Source organism: Tachypleus tridentatus, chromosome 8, assembly GCF_004210375.1.
Source record: "Tachypleus tridentatus isolate NWPU-2018 chromosome 8, ASM421037v1, whole genome shotgun sequence".
Classification (NCBI taxonomy): domain Eukaryota; kingdom Metazoa; phylum Arthropoda; class Merostomata; order Xiphosura; family Limulidae; genus Tachypleus; species Tachypleus tridentatus.
The window spans coordinates 55,704,961-55,728,414 of record NC_134832.1 but is presented as its reverse complement, the minus strand read 5'-3'; the positions used below and the strand labels follow the sequence as shown (position 1 = coordinate 55,728,414).

Sequence of the window (23,454 nt, the reverse complement as noted above, 5' to 3'; positions counted from 1 at the left end):
ACTTTTTCCCTCCCCGACTCTTATAAAAACATCATAAAATAAAATTACCCTTTGAAGATCAAGAAACCTCTTGGAGATCTATTAATTCTAATAAGTACAATAAACTCCTTAATCTTAGATATTGTGTTTACCTTGGCCAAACAGAAAGCCCAGTCAAGATCTCTTAATTCTAATAAATACAATAAACTCCTTTATCACAGATATTGAGTTTATCTTGTCCAAACAGAAACCATACTAAATATATATTAATTCTAATAAATACAATAAACTCCTTTATCACAGATATTTAGTTTATCTTGTCCAAACAGAAACCATACTAAATATATATTAATTCTAATAAATACAATGAACTCCTTTATCACAGATATTGAGTTTATCTTGTCCAAACAGAAAGCGTTTTGAAGGAGCATAACAGCTTGTGAAAACAATAATTTTTTTCGTCTACTGATGATTTTGTATCTCTTGTGAAAGTCGATTGAACAGACAAAATAAGGAACATCCACGAAGCTTACTAACGCTAAATAACAACGTTGCGTATTAAATACGTATTATTCACAAAGGAAGATAATAAAACATCCTACAAGATAATGAATGTTGATCTTTGTGAAGTACAGTCGAGAAATTTGTCCGTTTTTAATATATTATTTAGTTTCCAGAACATTTAATGGAACCAACTGACTCTCTGCTAACTTAATGCTTTAGCAACTGGTCAATTTCATTAGGTAAATTAGAAGTCAGTAACACGTACTCTTATGGCGAAAATGGCTTCTTCGAAGCACAAAGTTTGTTCCGCAGATTGTAACCGTTACGTCACCGACTAATTCGTGAACTGTTTCTTGTAAAGGTTTGGAAATGAAGTCAAGTACAAAGCAGCTGCGTGTGTCTTCTGTGCTCGAAGTTGCGTGACAAGAAACCTGGTGGAAGTGGGAAGAAGTGAAAGATAACTTTCCACAACTTTCAACCACATACGTTCGTCTTCCTCGGCACGCAACGAGGACAATTCCCAGCTAATGACATCGAAGCTGCTGTCTAAACATGTGTGTAACTGGTTGCGAAAGGGACTATCTTCCACGTGATTTCTACATTTTCAGTCTTTGTGAAGCCCCACCCTCGAAACTATCTTATATCATCAGTACCACAGTTACTGCACTCCCTCATGTACGGGGTTTCTCTGAAACGAAATCCGAATTTATGTACCAAGATCAATAGTGGCTTACATTGGAATAAAAAAACCGAATGTATTACATGCAAATTTATAATTATCTCTTACTCCTAGAAATTACGAATTCATTTAACAATGTCAAAACAGCTTTGAAGTCTTCTACGAAGGTATAACTTAATGTGTATAATGTTATATTCAGAATTTTTAGATATATCTGATAGTTCTAAGTATTGGTTTATGGTATAACCAACAACGTATTGACCTTTCAGGGTGCGTTATACATTTTTATTGTCCGATTCGACAGTGCATTGGAGCTTCATATCATAGCTTAGTATATATCATATTTTGATATCCAATAAAGTGTGACAAGAGGAAAGAAAATAGGAACACACATCATATCACCCGTATCCCTAATGTGGTACCATCAATGTGTAACATTAAATGTTTAAAATCAGTTTAGTGCTCAATTATAAATTAAAATTTGTTTGTTTGTTTGTTTGTGTTTTGAATTTCGCGCAAAGCTACACGAGGGCTATCTGCGCTAGTCGTCCCTAATTTAGTGGTGTAAGACTAGAAGGAAGGCAGCTAGTCATCACCATCCACCGACAACTCTTAGTCTACTCTTTTATCAACGAATAGTGGGATTATAACGCACCCACGGCTGAAAGGGCGAGCACGTTTGGTGTGAGGGGGATTCGAACTCACGACCCTCAGATTACAAGTCGAACGCCTTAACACACCTGACCATGTCAGGCCTAAGTAAAAGTAACTATATACTTGTGCTGTAAAAAAAAAAAAAAAAAAATTTGAATGTGAAACCAACCAATCAGCTTGCAATATGCAGTCGCACTATAGAAAATGTCTTAACCGTTAAATGAACTGCGAAAGATAAGAAAAAAAAACGCTTTAGCCGTTAAAATAACTCTACTGCGACATCGCGAAAAATCCTTTGATCGTTGAAATAACTGCGTATTCAAACTGTGAAAATCGCTTATAAACATTTTTACCACAGTTTTCTTGTAAAACAAAAGCGATAAAAATATGAGCATTATCCAGTTTTCTTTGTCACATCGCTTTAAAATTCAGTTTGTTTCCAAGGTACGAAAAGTTTGGTGAGGTTGCATACACGTGACAGCATCAATTGTTCGTTTTTAACCAAAAACGCCATCTTTCGAATGTTAACCACTGACTCAATTCATTTTTTCTTAATACATGAAAATGTAAATTACATCATAAATTCCAGTGAAGCACGTGGGATCTCATTAGTGTTTGTTTGTTTTCATTGTTAAACACAAAGCTTTTGTTTGTTTTGGAATTTCGCACAAAGCTACACGAGAGCTATCTGTGCTAGCCGTCCCTAATTTAGCAGTGTAAGACTAGAGGGAAGGCAGTTACTCATCACCACCCACCGCCAACTCTTGGGCTGCTCTTTTACCAACGAATAGTGCGATTGACCGTAACATTATAACGCCCCCACGGCTGAAAGGGCGAGCATGTTTGGCGCGACCGGGATGCGAACCCGCGACCCTTAGATTACGAGTCGCACGCCTTAACACGCTTGGCCATGCCGGGCCAAACACAAAGCTACCCAGTGGGCTATCTGCAGTAATCGAAACCAGAATTTTGGCGTTGTAACTACCTCAACTGGGCGAATAGACTAAATAAGTTCGTGAATATTTTCTGTAGATGTTCCAACATCTTCCGTTAAAATATTTCACACCTCAAGAGCTGCCCGTAGTAAGAAAAAGTGAGTTATCATTAATTATTTAACAAAACTCGAACATTTAATCGGAACGTATGTTGAGCCCTGTGACACCAGTTAGCAGTACCGCAAATAGATACGACGTAAAATTGTGATTCATCAAACATGTCCACCAGTTTACCAACATTGTTCCTTTGCATTTGTTTTCTTCAAAATACATTTTGAATATCTGCATTCATACAGTTCTCTCTAGTTCTAAGCAGCAAAGGTTACTACTTGAGCTATCGGATCTTTGTTTGTTGTTGTAACCTAAAACATAATCTAGTTAATACGTTTGTTAGGTTGTAGTTTAAACATAAAACTGGCCATTGAACTGTCAGCGCTGTATCTACCACGGATATCAAACCTCAATTTTTAGCGTCATAAACTGGGGTCGATTCATATGTTAGGCTTACGAAGTTAGGGTATTCTTTACTCTCTTTTTTTTCCTATAATCACCTTAAGATAGTCAATAATATACTATACTAGTTGTCCCTAATTTTGACCTGATAGGATAGAGGAAGATATCAAGTGAACATCGCCTACCGCCAACTCTCATAATGATTTTTACCGGATCAAATAATGGTAGGTGACCGTCACACTTATAACGCACTTGTGGTTCTAAGCTGTAGCCCCGCAATTTTTTTTATTTTTATGGTAACAAAATATAAACCTTAGGGCCTCAGAGACACAGCTCGGCATTTTAACCACTGGACCAAAGATAGGATCGAATACAATGCTAAATTAAGGGAATTAGTACACTTAATCCGGGAGATATATTTTCATCAGTACGAATATTTACGCATTACAAGTCAGTTTTATGCATACACTGTACATATTTTTGCCCAGCACGACTCACAATCTGAGGGTCATGGCTTTGAACCGGCATTACACCACACGTGCTCACACTTTTAGTCGTGGGTGCGTTATAATGTTACAGTCAATCTCACTATTCGTTGGTAAAATAGTAGCCCAAAGTTAGCGGTGGATGATTCTAAATAGCCACTTTCCCTCTTTTCTTAGCCCTCCAGTGGCTCAGCGGTAAGTCTGCGGACTTACAACGCTAAAAATCGAGTTTCGATACCCGTGGTGGGCAGAGCACAGATAGCCAATTGTGTAGCTTTGTGCTTAGTTCAAAACAACAACAACAACCCTCTCGTCTTACACTGCTAAATTAAGGATGGCTAGAGCAGATAGCCCTCGTGTAGGTTTAAGCTAAATTAAAAAAAAGCAATTTTTTAACATAAAAACAAACCGACTAATGTATAAATAGCTTATAGACTCGAAATGGCTTTTAACGGTGACAAACAATAACAAAATATGTGGATTTAATAACCAAATTACGTTGTTGTTTAATTTGTTGACTGCCATCTATTTCATCTGCCACAATACAACTCTAATGCTTCTTCATTTTGTAACTTTCTCGTGACGCCATTTTGGATCGAAAGTGGAACAATTTGTAAGTAGGTCAAATAAATGCATAGTGCTGACATCTAGCGTTGAAGTTATGTATTATTGAGAATGAATTAACTCGTCCGTGGCACTTTGTTACTGATCGGCTTGGACGAGTTATCTCGTCTACGGCACAGAACAGGTTAATAAATAGTTCAAAGAATAACTGCTGGAATTGTAATAAGAAATTCGTCTTGTTTGGCACATTTATATTTGTGTTAAACATACCAATAATAACGTACTACTGAGTATAAACACTCGGATAAAATCTTACAAGCTCTGAAATATGAACATTTGTTGATCATTTTGCAATAAAATAATCTCATAATCTGAGGGTCGCGGATTCGCATCCCCGTCGCACAAAACATGCTCGCCCTTTCAGCCGTGGGAGCGTTATAATGTTACGATCAATCACACTATTCGTCGGTAAAAGAGTAGCCCAAGAGTTGGCGGTGGGTGGTGATGACTAGCTGCCTTCCCTCTAGTCTTACACTACTAAATTAGAGACGGCTAGGGCAGATAGTCCTCGTGTAGCTTTGTGCGAAATTCAAAACAAACAAACTAAAGATTCTTTTATTAATAATGATGTAGTTAAAAATTTCCTTCGAGAAGAAATCAGCTGCTGACGATTATTTTATTTTTGGTAATAAAAGCATTTTGACGTCTCAGTTTAACCGACTTGATTCATCGTGTATCTAGTTTGAACCTTAACAATCGTGACAATAGGAACAATACAACGGCTCCACGTGAGTGAAACAAACTGTATAAAAACCCGAGCTCGGAAAACTCGTGTCGATAGGAAATCTATATAGTTCTTGTAAGAATTCTTAACAATATTTATACAACTCATATCTACTTTTTTTAAATAAATAGCTAACGTTACTTCTAAATTTTGTGGCTTAAAGATTGTGGATAAAAGACAACAATAAATCATTTTTAATTTGGATTATTTCGACAAATGTTTCTTTAAATATTATTCAACAACAAATCGAGTTTATGAAGCATTTTTCTACTACGTATGTATATATATATATAACTGTATTTTTTTAGAGATTTAGTTTTATAATTTGCTTCCAATAATTTTCCTACGAAATGTATGAACACGTTTGATTGGTTGTTTCCTTACGTTCGCTTGTGTATCTCTCCTTAGTTTTATAATGATGTTCTAGATATCTTTCTTTGATGAATGTATCTGTGAGTTATGTTATTTTTGTATGGAGTTCTTCGGGTAGTTTGGTTTCCGGGCCCGGCATGGCCAAGTGAGTTAAGGCGTTCGACTCGTAATCCGAGGGTCGCGGGTTCGAATCCTGATCGCACTAAACATGTTCGCCCTTTTAGCCGTGGAGGCGTTATAATGTGACGGTCAATCCCACTATTCGTTGGTAAAAGAGTAGTCCAAGAGTTGGCGGTGGGTGGTGATGACTAGCTGCCTTTCCTCTCGTCTTACAGTTAGCACAGATAGCCCTCGAGTAGCTTTGTGCGAAATCCACAAAAACACAGTTTGTTTTCCATTTATTAGGTACTCTCAGTTTCATTTCAATCTACTTTTTATCTCGCGTGTTTATGTTGTATTTGTTTAGTTATTGTGGATTTTGGTCCTAATGCTCTCTCAGTGTATCAAAGTGCAGGTGTAGTCTGTGGCATGTTTTTGTTCGGCCACAGGTAAGAGGCAAACACATGATAGCGAGCATTATGTTTATGTTAGGAGACATTCTTATGACGGAAGCTAATGTCTCTGAAATATTGATTTCGTTTTTACAGTGTTGACACATGCTGAAAATATATTTTGTTGTCTTCTCACGGTCCTATGTCTAATGTTGTCCTCCTATCGTCTTGTATAGGTACTAAATTTGTTTTATCAAGACATACATGTTTGACTTAGAGGCTGGTCAGCCCATAACTTTACATCCTTACATCCACTCATGTCCAATTACAGTTTTTAATTCTCCATTGTTTAACAAACTTCACTTACATTGTCTGTATGTTTCAAGTTTCTTTTATTTTTCACCGAAGGTAAAACTGAAAATAAAATCTGTGTTTGTTTGTAAGTAAGCAGAAAAGCTACACAATAGACTATCTGTATTCTGTCCACAACGGGTATCGAAACCCAGTTTCTAACTTTGTAAGTTTGCAGACATACCGTTGTTACGCAGAACCCTGATACATTTCCCACTTGGATATTCTCTCTGCTGTGGGCTGTAGTTTCGCCTAGCTATTGCTTATCAGTACGACCTTTGGCCAGCAAACCAAAGAAACGTGCCTGGGCTTGTTATAATAACGATTCCTATATAAGATGTGTGGGTTTTTAGCCCTTTCCATTCCACCAACGAAGTTACCTAAAATTACTTAGATATGTGAATAATTTTATGAGTTGTGCCTGAATCATTATTCTATATTATTGATTTCCTGATTGAGCTGTTCTGATGAGCCTTGAACAGGCGAAACCGTAGTTTCTGCTGGCGAGTCAAGGAGAGCATTAGGTCTCGACGTCATGGTGTCTCTTTTCAATTTTACCGTTGGTGAGAAGGGAATATGTAACATATAGATAATCATTACATAGTTGGTCTACTGTATGATATGGAATAACTAGAGCTAAGCCTAACGTTATTCATACGCTTAAATTCTTTTAGATTACATCATTGTTGATTGGAAATACTTTAAAAACATAAATATGTCATCCATGTTTGACTCCCATACGTTAAATGAATACTTTTGATTTTACTGCATATTTTCCATACACACCAAAAAAAAAACCTGTTTTAATGTGTTTTACGCAGACGCAAGTCAGTGTTTGTTTGTTTGTGCTCACCCACGTCGCACCAAACATGCTCGCCCTTTCAGCCGTGGGGGCATTATAATGTTACGGTCAATTTCACTATTCGTTGGTAAAGGAGTAGCCCAAGAGTTGGCGGTGGGTGGTGATGACTAGCTGCTTTCCCTCTAGTCTTACACTGTAAAATTAGGGACGGCTAGCGCAGATAGCCCTTGAGTAGCTTTGCGCGAAATTCAAAAGAAACAAAAAAAAATCGTTTGTATTCTAATTATAACTAGTCCGATGTATCAGAAGCCTGTATATGTACGTATTTATACGTTTGAATTTTGTAACGAAATAAGAATCAATTTGTCGAACTCGGGAGTTCACGGTCATTAGTAAAAACTAAATATTTAGAACACAGCTATTACAATTTTGTTTTATTGTTGTGGTGGCAAACCACTCGAGATAAGACAATAAATGAACGGCAAGTGTCAAGTATCAGACTGTTTAATAATTTGCTACACGACATGTCAGCCGGTAGATCGACATGCATGCAAGGTGTGGTGACCACCTTAAGACTGTATCTCAGCACCACCCAGCTTCTTCCCTTCTTACTGCACGATTATCACTGTCATTTCGTTACGCCACGTAATTTGCCTGGGCTTAACTGGGTGTTCAACGTGTAATTTGAATCTCATCGTCTCAGTCCTGGAATAAAATAGGCTTAACCGTGAAGACTACTGCATTCTAAGGCTTGAAATGCAAATATAGCCGCTTGGGGACGCTTTGAAATTTTAATAAGATGAAGAAACTGAACATTGAAAATTAATCAAATATATTATGAATTTATATAACGGAAAACACCTTCTTTTTTTATCTCCGCAATTTAAATAACGTTCATGGGCTTGCATAACCCGATAAATATATTTTATCCTCGAAGACTTGATAACACTCAGTTAAAGTAAATAAATCGTATGTTTATTACATAAGAGACTTCAAATTAATTTAAATAAGGAAAGAGAGGTTCATATCTTTTTATCTAAATATCATAGATATTTAATATCTATGCAATAACAATTTTTGCTTAAATTTATAAGTTTTAAATTTAGAAAAGGGCAATGACAGAGTGAATGATAGATCAGCAAGCAATGTTAACAACCTGGGATTCCTTGGTGTCCAGGTCGCCCCGAAGCTCCCAGTCGTCCATAGCCGGGGAACCCTGGGGGACCTCTTAGGTCCCTGATTAGCTCATCCATCCTTTCTGTGGGGAACATAGGAAGAAAACAACCACAAGAATTCACTGTTATGTTAGACTTAGCAGCGACAGTAATATCCATATGGCAGACACACTTGTTCATCCGGGTCTTCCATGAAGAGAAGGTTTTTTTCTTGAGTTGATTATATTCTTTAGTACAGTAACAGAATTTTCAGCATCTTAAGCAGAGTTAGCATTACTACCATTCTAGTTAAGTTCCTATTTAAGCTGCAAAGGAAAGATAAAACATGCACCTGAAGAAGTTAAAATCTTAGGAAGCTTCAGAGTTAGTGAAGTTCTTTCAAACATATAGTTTAAAAAGTTAGGATTACACCAAGCCTTAAAGAACCAATTAGCAAGGCTATTTCAAATTGTTTAATATAAAACTAAGAGTTAAGAGTAGTTAAATCATGTTAGGCTGTGGATGATCACCAAGCAAGGTTCTTTCAAGGTGTGTAACAGAAATGAGAGATAAAGTAGTATACATTACATATTAGGCCTTGGAAAAATCACACAGAAAAGCTGTTTTAAACTGATATATAGTAATATTAAAATGGTGTTAAGCTTTATAGATTTAGAAAGCAAGATTGTTTTCAGGGTAAACTAATTTTTTAACCAAACTTTTTAAGTTTTTTCGTGTTGATAAAATGTTGATAAAACACTAATGTAAACACACAAAAATGAAAAAGAAACTAGATGTAGATATGGAAGACTTTTAAAGTTCATACCATTCAGCAATGACAGCACTCCTTGATAAATGTGTAACAACACATGCTTTAACTCTGAGTGGAAATTTATATTTAATAGCAACTTATTTAATTGGGATTTGAATTGAAAAATGAATCTAGTTGATAAATATACATGCAAAAACAGCTCGTTTGGGTTGAGAAAATATTTTACATAGAAGAGCGAACAACGTTTCGACCTTCTTTGGTCATCGTCAGGTTCATATCATATCATTGTCGTGTGAACCTGATGATGACCGAAGAAGGTCGAAACGTTATTCGCTCTTCTATGTAAAATATTTTCTCAACCCAAACGAGCTGTTTTCGCATATATATTTCTCTACAAGTGGGTTTTCTCGACATCACTAAATTTAGTTGATAGTTATACATATATATCCACCAACAGGCAATATTCAAGTGAATACTTTCTTCAAAAAATGTGACGATAAAGGTATATATGAATACTCATCTAGTGGCACTGGCATTAATTAGTTAAATTATTGAGATATCTGGCTATCTGTAAGCAATGACTTTTACTTCATGACAGGGAGACGAAAATAACAGTATTATCTGGGAGTTCAGTCATTCAAACATGTACACACATTACATCTCTAACATAGTCACTATAGTTTAATTACTACCTTGTAGCCCAAGCAAATGGAAGAGAAACATGTTACGTAAGAAGAAGCATACAGTCAGATGATCTAATACCTGGTGGTCTCTGTAATCCTGGAGGACCCGGACGGCCACGTTTGCCTTGTCCTGGAGGCCCCGCTGGACCTTTAAGTTTTGCTGTCAGTTCTGCTAATTGCTAATTGTCAGTTCTGTTAATTAATTTAAATAAGGAAGGAGAGGTTCATATCTTTCCATATGATACTTAAAGGGCCGTATGAGATTATTTTGATTATCGTAAGCAATAAAACGAGTTATTGGTTTATCTGTGATAATTGGTTTGTTTTGAATTTCGCGCGAAGCTACTCGAGGGCTATCTGCGATAGCCGTCCCTAATTTAGCAGTGTAAGAATTGAGGGAAGGCAACAGGTCATCACCACTCACCGCCAACTCTTGGGCTACTCTTTTACCAAAGAATAGTGGGATTGGCCGTAACATTATAACGCCCCCACGAGCATGTTTGGTGTGAAGGAGATTCAAACCTGCGACCCTTTGATTACGAGTCGAGTGCCTTAACCACCTGGCCATACCAGACTCTGTGATAATAGCTGGTTATTGTTTGTTGTTGTTGTTGTTGGGTTCTATGCGATATGCGAAGCTATTCGAGAGCTATCTGCGCTAGTAGCCTCTAATTTTGAAATGAAAGAGTATAGAAGAGGCAATTAGTTAGTCAGCATCACCCACCGCCAACTCTTGGACAACTCTTTATCAACGAATAGTGGGATTTGTCGTTACATTATAACGTCTCCATGCCTGAAATCGTGAGGATGTTCTGTATAGAGTTATAATCCCACGAAATGCAAATTTCGAGCCAAGCACCCTAGTCGCTGGTTTTATAATTAACCTTAGGGACTTGACGTCATTGTTTCGAGTTTTATCGTTCAAAATAACGGCTATTTACTCGCAGGTCGAAAGCGTATACGTGTGATGAAAAGAGTCATTTTAAGTTGTAAGTCTTAAGATGTCAATTATAAGTATAGATACACATCAAGGATCTGTAAAAGATAAATATTGCTAATCAGAGATTTAGATAAATATTGCAAACTTACATAATATCAGCTGAATTTCCTGGTATCTTATAATAAAACCAAGACATTCGCTGGTGTCGTTCATCTCCAACTTAAAGAACTGTCAAAGGTTTTATCCTTGAATATAAATTATACGTTGTTACCTTTTATATATAAAAGCTTCTAAGTTCTTTACATATTAGTGGAAAAAGGTGGATATGTCATTGAGATAGATAAATGCTGTTTTAATAAAAGCAATTGATAACATTCTAAAAATGTTTGCTCTAATACACCTCTATGGAAAGGATCTAACCTAGTTTAACCTATTTTACGTCTTTTATCACCCATGATTCTATTGGTCTCACGTAGATAATACAAAAATGGAATTTTAACTTTTGAAATAAATTAAAAAATTATTTTCATGAAAGGCTACCCCCTCTATTTGTTTTTGGTTTCTTAGTGTAGTATGCGCGTGATGTCACGAGCCATTATCATCAATGTAAAGTCCTTTTATCGTCGAACCACAATCAATACCAATTACCCAGTGGGTTTTTCGAGTGGAATCAAGATACAATGATAAAATCGCTTGTCTTGGAAGCGACCAAGAACTTGATCACCGCGCAAACTGAAGCGCCTCCAGAAAAGTATTCACATGGAGTGTGTGTACATCTGGGTATTTTCTTATAGCAAAGTCGCATTAGGCTATCTACTGAGTCCACGGAGGGGAATCGAACCCCTGATTTTAGCGGTGTAAGTTCATAGACTTACCGCTGTACCAGCGGGGGACATTCGCTTGGAATTATATTGAGCATAAATAATACGAAGATTGATCAAAGCCCCACACCCCACTCCCAAAAAAATAAAAAGACCCTTGTGTGAATTATTTCAAATTATTTTGTTTCAAACACATTTACACTGAACACCACGAAAGACAAGAAATACTTAACCCATACGTAATAGCTCCAGCATCGCAACCAAAGAATTTGGTGTTGAAACTACAAACAGTGTAAAAACAAAACATTTCTAGCTCCTAATTTGAGGGTCGCGGATTTGAATCCCCGTCACACCCAACATTCTTACTCTTTCCGCCGTAGGGGCGTTATTATATGACGGTTAATCCCACCATTTGTTGGTAAACAGAGTAGTCCAAGAGTTGGCGGTGGGTGGTGATGACTAGCTGCCTTCCCTCTAGTCTTACACTGCTAAATTATGGTCAGCTAGTGCAGATAGCCCTCGAGTAGCTTTGCGCGAAATTAAAAAAAAACAAAGAAACAATGAAACAAATACGACTGTATTATAGGTGTGATATCTCTTCAAATCTGGAAATCCGGAAGCCTAAAGTCAACATGTAGTGATCTGTATTCAGGGATCATTTTGGTAAACTGTTTTTGTTTGTTTGTTTTCAGTTGGTTATTTCTAACATTCTTATTAATACACTTTCCTTTGATCATGTGAAACTGCTGCACTTCACTGAGAAACATTGTTCGTACTCACCTGATCTCGAAATGTATTCCTCATGTTGTCATCCCCAGCTGTGGGCAGGTCGTTGGACACCTCCTCAAGTTTAACACTCCTGTACGCAGGCGCACTTCGTTATGAATCCACTACAGCGCCTCTCCCTCCGCCGAAGCTTGTCTTACTGTTGACTTTTTGAGAAAGTGACGTGTCATCGTAAACACATTCACACCTGTTACACCTATAGCATCTCAAATATTAAGTTAAATTTTCAGGTTAACTTTGAATCTCCTACCTCGTTTCCAGAGTTCGCAGAGAACTAGACCATTGACTCAACAGTTCCTTACAGAAACATGTTCGGTAATGGTGAAAGTTCTATAGAAAATGTGTCACAGCTATTTATTTGAAACTACGGTAAAAGATCTCCCAACTGCACTGACAAAAACTAATAAGGACTTCTATATAAGTTATCCAGTTATAGATTTGCGTATATCTCTGGGTTCCTAATAAAATAATGTATATTCCTGTAGCTTTAAACAAATGAAACCAAATAAACTGGACATGGTTCCAAGAAAGTGCCCTTCAATTTTTGCTGCCGCTGAGTCAGAAATTGCTTGTTAAGTAAAACCAAATACGAAAACCATCTCAACAAACACCTTGCTAGTAGCGTTGAAAACCCGATACAGAGATGTTTAGCAAGTTGAAGATTTCCATACTGAAAAGTTACAAACAATGCCTACAGATCATTTGTTATTCTATGTACTGCTTTTAGTTATGTTGAACTTAAGAATAAAATATTTACTGACCATTATTTAATATCTTATATTCAGTATAACGGAGAAGTTAATTAAAACTGAAAGTTTCCCAAATGTCACATAATGACCTTATACGCACATTCAAATCGTTAAAGGTCAAAAGGCGTCAGTCTGGTTGTCTCGATGAAATTCAACTGACGCCTTCTTCTCTTAATCCTAGTCTAAACAAAGTAAGAACTCAAATGCCCCTATATAAGACCCCATGAATGCCCCTCTATTAGGCGCCGCAAACATCTGAAGGAATGCAATACACTTTCACTCAAACCTGATGAATATAGATTAGAATAGATATGACTGTACGGTTTACGATTTTTTAAAGACACCGAAAGAAATGCAAACTGACTAAATTTCTGTCTTGCTGTAGAAAATACATTTTTGAAGCAAACCAAATGAGCGCTCTACAAACTAACCTCGTGAAGGACAACTCTAGCTGTATCCCATACAGCTACATCGATACCCAACAAAAATCTGCACGGTGCAGTTTGGTTGAATAATAGCCTGACTCTTAAATAGGGTACATCAAGTATATTGATCGACCATTACGATTCACGCCGTGTTTGGTTATGTTTCCAAACTGCTCCACTCTAATTGAGTAAGAAAGATCTTTAGTGGGCTCATGTTGGACCGATTTCTGGTTCCATATTGATAAACGTTTTGAGATTTTGTAGTTCGAAGTTAGAAAAGCAAGAGTTTTTTTTTTAAGGACTTGAAAAAATAAACCAAAAATGTGCACTCTACACTGATGACCACACACCATACGTGCACTCCACACTGATGACCACACACCATACGTACACTCCACACTGATGACCACACACCATACGTGCACTCCACATTGATGACCACACACCATACGTTCACTCCACACTGATGACCACACATCATACGTGCACTCCACATTGATGACCACACACCATACGTGCACTCCACATTGATGACCACACACCATACGTACACTCCACACTGATGACCACACGCGTGCACTCCACATTGATGACCACACATACGTGCACTCCACACTGATGACCACACACCATACGTGCACTCCACATTGATGACCACACACCATACGTTCACTCCACACTGATGACCACACACCATACGTGCACTCCACATTGATGACCACACACCATACGTGCACTCCACATTGATGACCACACACCATACGTGCACTCCACACTGATGACCACACACCACGCGTGCACTCCACATTGATGACCACACACCATACGTGCACTCCACACTGATGACCACACACCATACATGCACTCCACATTGATGACCACACACCATACGTGCACTCCACACTGATGACCACACACCACGCGTGCACTCCACATTGATGACCACACACCATACGTGCACTCCACATTGATGACCACACACCATTGACAAATTTCTTTATTTCAGGCACTTATTTAATTTCAAACGATATTTTAGAAACATTTCCACTCAAGGAGATGCAGCAAACAGTGTAATAATTACTGCGTTTCTATTTCATTCATTTGTGTTTTTTTCTTAGGTGGTTAGGGCACTCGACTCGTAATCCGAGGATCCCGGGTTCATATACCCGTCGCACCAAACATTCGCGCCCTTTCAGCCATGGGGTCATTATAATGTGACAGTCAATCCCACTATTTGTTGGTAAAAGAGTAGCCCAATTGTTGGCGGTGGGTGGTGATGATTAGCTGCCCTCCCTCTCGTCTTACACTGATAAATTAGGGACGGCTAGCACGGATTGGCCTCGTGTAGCTTTGAGCGAAATTCAAAACAAACCAAACCCTCTACTCTTAACTGATAAATTAGGGACGGCTAGCGCAGACAGACCTCGTGTAGCTTTGCGCGAAATTCAAAAACAAGCTTTTTTTCTCTTCTGCTCAGTTTCCAATATTGGCAAATTCTAAAGAGAGGTTATGATTCTGCTTTACAAATTTAATATACTACTGATATTTTGCAGGAGATGCGAATGAAAAAAAAAACTGTCGAATAGATGGCGTAAGTTATATGAAATTATACCTCCAAAGGAACGTGTACGCAGAATGAATAGGGTTCTCCCTAACCACGTGCACTGAAATGAATTGAAACTTTTTGTTCATAGGAGTCGTATTGACAATATTTGTAGCTCATCCACGTGGAGAAATTCGAATTATTTCGCGAGTCAACGTTAAGAAAGTTATACAAAATGGCTCCTTAACTACGTTTTAAGACTTATGTAGAAAATCGTAGATTCAGTAAGCTTCTTGATTTGGTAATATTTATCCGATTTACATAGAAATAGGAATTAGAAATGTTTACCTGTAATCGATCAAAGGAACAAATTCATTATGCGAGAACATATGAACGTACCAAAAGATATATATGTCTTGACCATATTCACTACTTTCTATATGTGTAGTCTCTTCTATAAAGCTTGTAACGTTTTGTATCGGAACAACCTGCTTTGAGAATACTCTGTAAACGTGTAGCCACAGTTTTGTTTTGTTTTTTTTTTATCTTGGATCTCTTCCTTTCTACTTCTGCTGATTGCAGAAGAAAGAAAAACTGAGAAGTTAACACCGAGTCGTCTAATCAAAGAGTGCGAAATTCTTTGCTGACATAAACTATGCAAAGAAGTCCAACTCACGTGTTTTAATTTTGAAGTAACTATAAAATACCGTTAGCTAAATTCTAGAATTAGAATATACAGGGTGTTCCGAAAGTCACTGTGCAGTTTTGTAATCATATTTTATTCAGTCTATTTCGAACCAGCAACTGATAGCGGTGTTTAGAAACAAAATAAGAAGGATCCAGGCCTGTATTGATGCTAACGGGGTCACTTTCAACATTGTTTATAATTGTCATTCATATTTACCTCCTGTATTCTATATTGAAACATGTCTGTTAATAAATATATAAGTGTACAGTGACTTTCCGAACACCCCGTAGTTTACTAATAGGATACGTAGCACTTACACAGAATATATATATATATAGAATTATTGTGTTTCACTCAGTTTGCATTCTTATCTAACGGTATAAAACCAAATACTTGACCGTCGTTCTGAGGGTTATTGTACAAGTAAAAACTAACACAGACAAAATTTATACTGAGAATACTCGCGTCACCTGTTTCTCTACTTGTTGATAGAATTCTCAGAACTAAACAAAGCATCGAATGTGTCAAAAACATTTTATTACACAGCAAACATCTGCGAAACTTGACGTTTTTAAACGTATTTATTTCGCATAGATTGACCACGGAAGAATTTGAAACATATACTATAACTCACAATGGAAAATGCACTTAAACATGTTCTATAACTTACAATGGAAAAACACTTAAGCATATGCTATAACTTACAATGGAAAAATATGCTTAAGTGTATTTTTTAGCAACTATAGTTGCTACAGGCTTTCTATAACTCGCTAAAACGAATCAACTGAACAGTACCTGTTAAAGGTTTTTTTGTAACACACACAAACAAAGTAAACTGTAGTTTTTAAAAGCATTTTATAACTCACTTAACCAAATCAACTAAACAGTAGTTGTTAAAGACTTTTTGTAACGCACACAAACAAAGTAAACTATAGTTTTTAAAAAGCATTTTGTAACTCGCTGAAACAAACCAACTAATCAGTAACTGTTAAAGGTTTTTTTGTAACACGTACAAACAAAGTAAATTGTAGTTGTTAAAGGCTTTTTGTAATTCGTAAAACAAACCAACTGAACAATAGCTGTTAAAAGCCATTTGTAACACACATAAACAAAATAAGTTGTAGTTTTTAAAGACTTTTGTGACTCGCTAAAACGAACCAACTAAAAAGTAGCTGTTAAAGGCTTTTTGTAACACGTACAAACATATTAAACGGTAGTTGTTAAAGGTTTTTTTATAACTCGCAAAAACTAACCAAACAGCAGCTGTTAAAGGCTTTTCGTAACACACAAAAACAAAGTAAAGTGTAGTCGTTAAAGGCTCTTTGTAATGCACACAAACAAAGTAAACTGTAGTTATTAAAGGCTTTTGTAACTCGCTAAAACAAACTAACTAAACAGTAGGTGTTAAAGGCTTTTTGTAACGCACACGAACAAAGTAAACTCTAATTGTTAAAGGCTTTCTTATAAGCCACTAACATGCATATAGTTATTCTCAATTGCAAAAAAAAAAAAAAAACTGTCTACAGCACATTATAAACCGTGTTCGCACTAGTTATTAAACACATGTTCAAATTTACTAACGTAAGGGGCCCGGCATGGCCATGTGGTTAAGGTACTCGACTCGTAATCCGAGGGTCGTGGGTTTGAATCCCAATCACACCAAACATGCTCGCCCTTTCAGCCGTGAGGGCGTTATAAAGTTTCGGTCAATTCCACTATTCGTTGGTAAAAGAGTAGCCCAAGATTTACACTGTTAAATTAGGGACGGCTAGCGCAGATAACTCCCGAATAGCTTTGTGCGAAGTTCAACCAACAGTAGAGATTAAACATTTTAACGCTCACTGATACTTTAGTTATCCTTATAGTGCCAGATGCTAAGACAAACTTTAAATTGCTATGCAAATTATTTTCTTATCATATTACACATCATATTATGAACATATTTTCCTTTTACATTTTATTATGCTCTTCCTATTTTCACTCACTTTTAGTTTTCACATTTCAATGACAAATCACTATTTAGGTTTTACATAATGCCAAGAAACGTTCCACGTTATCTGGCAAACCACTAGATTCAGTTTTTTTTTTTAACAACTAATTAGCACATTTTAACGTTAAATGCCCTGATATTACTGTTGTTGTTGTTGAATCAAGCACAAAGCTACGCAATGGGCTATTTGTGCTGTGCCCACCACGGGTATCGAAACCCGGTTTTTAGAGGTATAAGTCCGCAGACATACCGCTGAGCCACTGGGGAGCCTGAAATTACTGTAAGCGGAGTGTTTGTTTCTATACCTGACTGATTCTAGATAACGGATTATGCTTTTGCAATTTTTAAAACTTGACCGTTGTGACGAAGACAGTTATTTTGATAAAATATTTTAAGTCATTTGGGCTCTAATTAATTAAAAGACGTGACTTACGTGCGTATTTTCCACCTGTGGTTTAAGATTTGTTTCACTGATCTTGTTGGACATAAAATCAAGTTACTAATGCAACATAATAGTTGTAATTATTCAGTATGTTGCGTTTATTTTTATTTAGCAAATAGAAAAGTGTGTTTTTCTTTATTTGATTGTGTATGTCCCCCGACTGATAAGACCATGTTGAAAAAGAAACTCGAGAGTTATCGCTATAAGAAATAAAAAACTACAAACTATAGCGGAAACCACTTAACTTTATCAAACTCTTTATAAAATATTGTACTGGAATTTTATTACAGACTTTTCAACTATGGCAATTCCACGAAAACGACAAAAATAAAGTGATATTTCGAAGATAATAATATATTAAATATACTGCTAAACAAATCAACTTTAGATTGGAAACTATAAATCGCTAATGGAACTTTTGAAGGACTAATTTCGAAGTCCAGTGAGGAGTGAATAAGAATGTATTTATATCACTTTGTCACTTGATTTGGAATATTTACTGCTCGATGATTTGTCGGACTTGGAAAAGAACTGTTTAGAAGTCTAACAAAGTGATAGTTATTAAATAGAATCACTCACCAGGGGTCCTAACAGCAGTCTTTATGGGTTGAAAAGAGGTTCCTAGCAGCAAGACAACTTTCCATAGTTGAGATCCCATGATTTACTTCTGTCTCTGAGATTATGGAAGGTGTGCTAACCTCGTGCTCACGCGATTTGTCGATATATATATGCGCTTTCAATCCAAGCACATTCGTTGAATCAATGGGCCGCCACAAAGTGAACTGCCCTCTCGTGTATCCGTTATTTATATCAGGCGCCACCGAGTGCAGTGACATCACTATCAAATCTGGTGACGTTCGTTCTATCTTAAGTCTTGCTGGCTGGTAATGATTTATGAGAATTTGATATGTCAGTTTATGTTATAAGGAAGCTTCCCTAGTACTAGAGCACACCACGAGAGGGCGGGAACAAGAATGCGTTATTTCTTTCCAAACACTGAAGACTGTTTCTCAATCAATAAATCCTTTTTTTTTTAATCTCTTTACCAATAAAATCGTGTAAGATAAACCTCTCTACCATATCTGTTTATATGTTAAAATATAAATTTAAAAAACCTTCAATTAGTCTAGTTGAAGAATTCAAACCAAGTAAAAACCAGGTGATCAGACTTTGATAGTAAGGATATTAATTAATCTTAGAAGTTTAACAGTGAATCTCTTTACACTTCTTTAAAGGCCAAGTTTGTGAAAGCTGTGTTAGTATCTCTGGAATACAGACACAGAATTGGAGGACAAGTTTTAATTTCTGTATAATCGGTACGAGGCAAGGCCTAAGATATAAGTTTACTTTTTCTAATAGAATGAAAGCATTATTTTCTAAAGGGGAGAACTATTATGATGAGTATAAATATAATATATGTCGGAATAGGCTATCGCTATCAATTACAAAGGATGCAGATGTAAGTCCGAGTCCTCTGTTCGCGACCCAAAACAGGTTGAAGCTTAGAAAGAAATTCTGTGTAATTTCAAGTAAGAAACATGCCTATGATTAATCTATCAGTATGGAATAAATTTCGAGTAAATTTATGGCAAAATCACAAAACATAGCATGTTAGTTATACACAGCGTAAGCTTTTTGTTGTTGTTTTTTTAATTTCGCGCTAAGCTACTCGAGGGCTATCTGTGCTAGCCGTCCCTAATGTAGCAGTGTATGTAAGCCAAGAGGGAAGACAGCTAGTCATCACCACCCACCGCCAACTCTTGGGCTACTCTTTTACCAACGAATAGTGGGATTGACCGCCACATTATAACGCCCCCACTGCTGAAAAGGTGAGCATGTTTGGCGCGACGGGGATGCGGACCCGCGACCCTCAGATTACTAGTCCCACGTCTTAACCCACCTGGCCATGCCGGACCCACATGGTAAGTTTCAGGATGGGATGTTTATACAATGCACTTCTCTTGAGTTAAACTGACCATATCTGGCGCAAAACAGTCGCGAATATTAAAGTTTTTTAGGAAGTGATATAAGTATAAAGATAAACTTTCCCCAGACTGTATTGTCCGTAAGAGGATAAAGTTAAAGAAGAGCCGTTGCTATTTTCAATGAGCTATCTGCACTCTGTCCACTACAAAAAATGAAACCCTGGGTTTCAGCGTTATAAGCTTGTAAACTTACCGTTAATCCGTCAGAAAACAAAAACAAAGAAGTAATACTGTTCTATATAATGGATTTATTTATTCCTGTGTCTCAATTGACCTAAATTTAATATCCTCTTTTCTACGGCGCATCCTCAACTCTTGTTTGATATGTTCTCAGCCAGAGAATTTTTTTTCCACTCAAGTTACGGAGCTTCTCACCAGTTCTTTATATACTAGGATTAACTCGGACGTGTAATCACCACTGGGGTTACATCTCCTATCAGGCTTTGTCCTTTAAGCCTCGAATCCAGATAAATGCACTCGCTACACCTAAACAACCCACGGGAATGATGGAGAGAGATGTCATTTTGGAATAATTATCAGTTCGATCTTACTTAAAAAGCTAAAGGAAGTTAACAAGAGGAAAACACGGGAAAAGAGGAACGAATGATAGAGCCCTTGTCTCTCACATCTGACAGTTTTCCAAGTAAAAAATTTTCATAGGATACTTTTATGACAAAATCATCTCTAATTTTCTTTTGTTTTATGATGAGAAATGTTTAAACTGCTCCAAGTTAATCGCTAACGTTCGTTCTGCTTATAGTTGGAAGCAATATTTTTAATTATCTTTAAAACCGATACAAAAACAATTTTTTTTTCAAATCCTAATCAAAATATTCGTTGCGGAGAGTCTTGCCCCCCAGTGGCTCAGCGGTTTGTCTGCGGATTTCCAACGCTAAAAACCGGGTTTCGATACCTGTGGTGGGCAGAGCACAGATAGCCCATTGTGTAGCTTTGTGCTTAATTCAAAACAACAATAACATCGGAGAGCCTTTATCTTAAGAAAAATGAGTGAGTCTGAAACTTCCTGAGCTTAAAGTTCTTTTTAGGCTTAAGTGATTCCATTATTCAAGGCTATAAAATACATTTTCAAGAGTTATATGGTTAAAACTTATTTTTATAAGTACTTGGGGAAACAGTGTTTTAATTTTTGACAACATTAGTTTGCTAGTACGAACTAGCAGCTTCTAGGACAATTGCTTTCCTGAAACTTTAGCAATACAGGACATTGTTCGTATTGAATTTCGCACAAAACTACTCGAGGACTGTCTGTGCTAGCCATTCCTAATTTAGCAGTGTAAGACTAGAGGGAAGGCAGCTGGTCATCACCACCCACCGCCAACTCTTAGGCTACTCTTTTATCAACGAATAGTGGGATTGACCGCCACTTTTAACGCCCCCACGGCTAAAAGAGCGAGCATGTTTGGCGCGACGGGGATGCGAACCCGCGATCCTCAGATTACGAGTCGCACGCCTTAACACGCTTAGCCTTGCCGGACCTACAGGACATTAAAACTAAGACACTTATTTCAACCAGTTAAATTTTTTTCTTCTTTTGAAACATTTTTATTTTATTTATAATTAACTAACACACTTGTTTAACACTCTGAGAAAACAAAGGAGTCCCCAGGGGATGCGTGGGTGACATGGAGAAGATCGGATCTAAAGGCCAACTTTTTTTTTGTCAGTCCTCGTAGTTTTTAAGTGACGTGCCAGGTTTAGTGACAGTTGAGTAAAGAGTTTGACAGTTATAGGCGGACGAAAACCCACACTTTGTAAGATAATTGTTTCAGATTAAAAAGTTAAATAGCTTTTTTAAAGATTTGCGTCATTTGTTTAAAGGAAAAGTAACAAGTATTTTATCTTAAACTACAGATATTCATATACGTAATGTGAAGGTTTTTTTTTGAGAATTTTGAACTTATAACTAAAACAGTTGCTAACTTCGTATTGTAAGAACTATTGTTCTTTGTCTTAAAGGTTTGGTTTGTTTTGAATTTCGCGCAAAGCTACTCGAGGGCTATCTGTGCTAGCCGTCCCTACTTTAACGGTGGACGACTAGAGATAAGGCAGCTAGTCATCACCACCCACCGCCAACTCTTGGGCTACTCTTTTACCAACGAATAGTGGGATTGAACGTTACATTATAACGCCCCAGGCTGAAAGGGCGAGCATGTTTGGTGTGACGGGTATTCAAAAACCTGGCCGTGTTTTAGTTGCTTGTTTTGAATTTCGCTCAAAGTGACACGAGGGCTATTTGCGCTGGCTGTAACTAATTTAGTATTGTAAGTCTAGAGGGAAGGCAACTGGTCATGTCGTATTCCATATCTTCTCATGAGTACACAGAAATGTTTTTCTCTAAATATTTGTCACCTCCAAATGATCAAAAACAGATTTTCGAACTAGTATATGTTTGTTTGTAATAAAAGCACAAATATACATAATAATCTGTGGTATACTCATCACGAGTATCTAAACCTGGTTTCCAGTGGAATGAGTCCGCATACATTCTGCCATACCAATAGTGGACATGAACTAGTAAGAGACACAAAATATTCCCGAGTTTCCTTGCTTCAGTTTAAACAATAAGAATATTTTTACTATTATTTTAAGTAAATTTAAATTCCAACCAAAATTTAGTTTGTTTGTTTTTTAATTTCGCACAAAGCTACTCGAGGGCTATCTCTGCTAGCCGTCCCTAATTTTACCAACGAATAGTGGGATTGACCATCACATTATAACGCCTCCATGGCTGAAAGGGCGAGCATATTTGGCGCGACGGGGATGCGAACCCGTGACCCTCAGATTTCGAGTCGCACGCCTTAACACGCTTGTCATGCCGGGACGTTTGTTTGTTTGTTTTGAAGTTGAACACAAAGCAATACAATGGGCTTATCTGTCCTCTGCTCACCACAGGTATCGAAACTCGGATTCTGGTGTTGTACGTCTAGAGATATGTCGCTGTGCCAGTGGGGAGAGTATATTTTGGAATTTTAATACAAGTGAAACGCACGATGAATCTGTCAATCAAAAATTAAGACTTTTTCTAGAATAGGAGACAGGAAGTAGATTACATAAAGAACCCATTTTAGCTTTACATCAACCAAACGAAGGTGGTTAAAGCACCCGACTTGTAGTCCGAGGGTGGCGGGTTCGAATCCCCATCACTCCAAACCTGCTCGCCCTTTCATCCTGTGGGTGCATTATAATAATGTGATAGTCAATCCCACTATTCGTCGGTAAAAGAGTAGCCCAAGAGTTGGCGGTGGGTGGTGATGACTAGCTGCCTTTCCTCTAGTCTTACACTGCTAAATTAAGGACGGCTAGCGCAGATAGCCCTCGTGTAGCCTTGCACGAAATTCAAAC

The 23,454-nt window shown here is 37.3% G+C and overlaps 1 protein-coding gene across 2 annotated transcripts in view; it reads right to left on the bottom strand.

Moving 5' to 3' along the window:
• The window catches only part of LOC143222425 (lachesin-like), a 107,881-nt gene extending 88,910 nt beyond the window's left edge, over window positions 1-18,971 (bottom strand). The window contains exon 1 of one of the 2 annotated variants that reach the window (XM_076448928.1): window positions 18,686-18,971. In XM_076448928.1, coding sequence (XP_076305043.1) covers window positions 18,686-18,764 — 79 coding nt within the window. In that variant the 5' untranslated portion in view covers window positions 18,765-18,971. The remainder of the gene's footprint in view (window positions 1-18,685) is intronic. The other variant, XM_076448927.1, reaches the window with a different exon arrangement.
• Window positions 18,972-23,454: the final 4,483 nt, after the last annotated feature.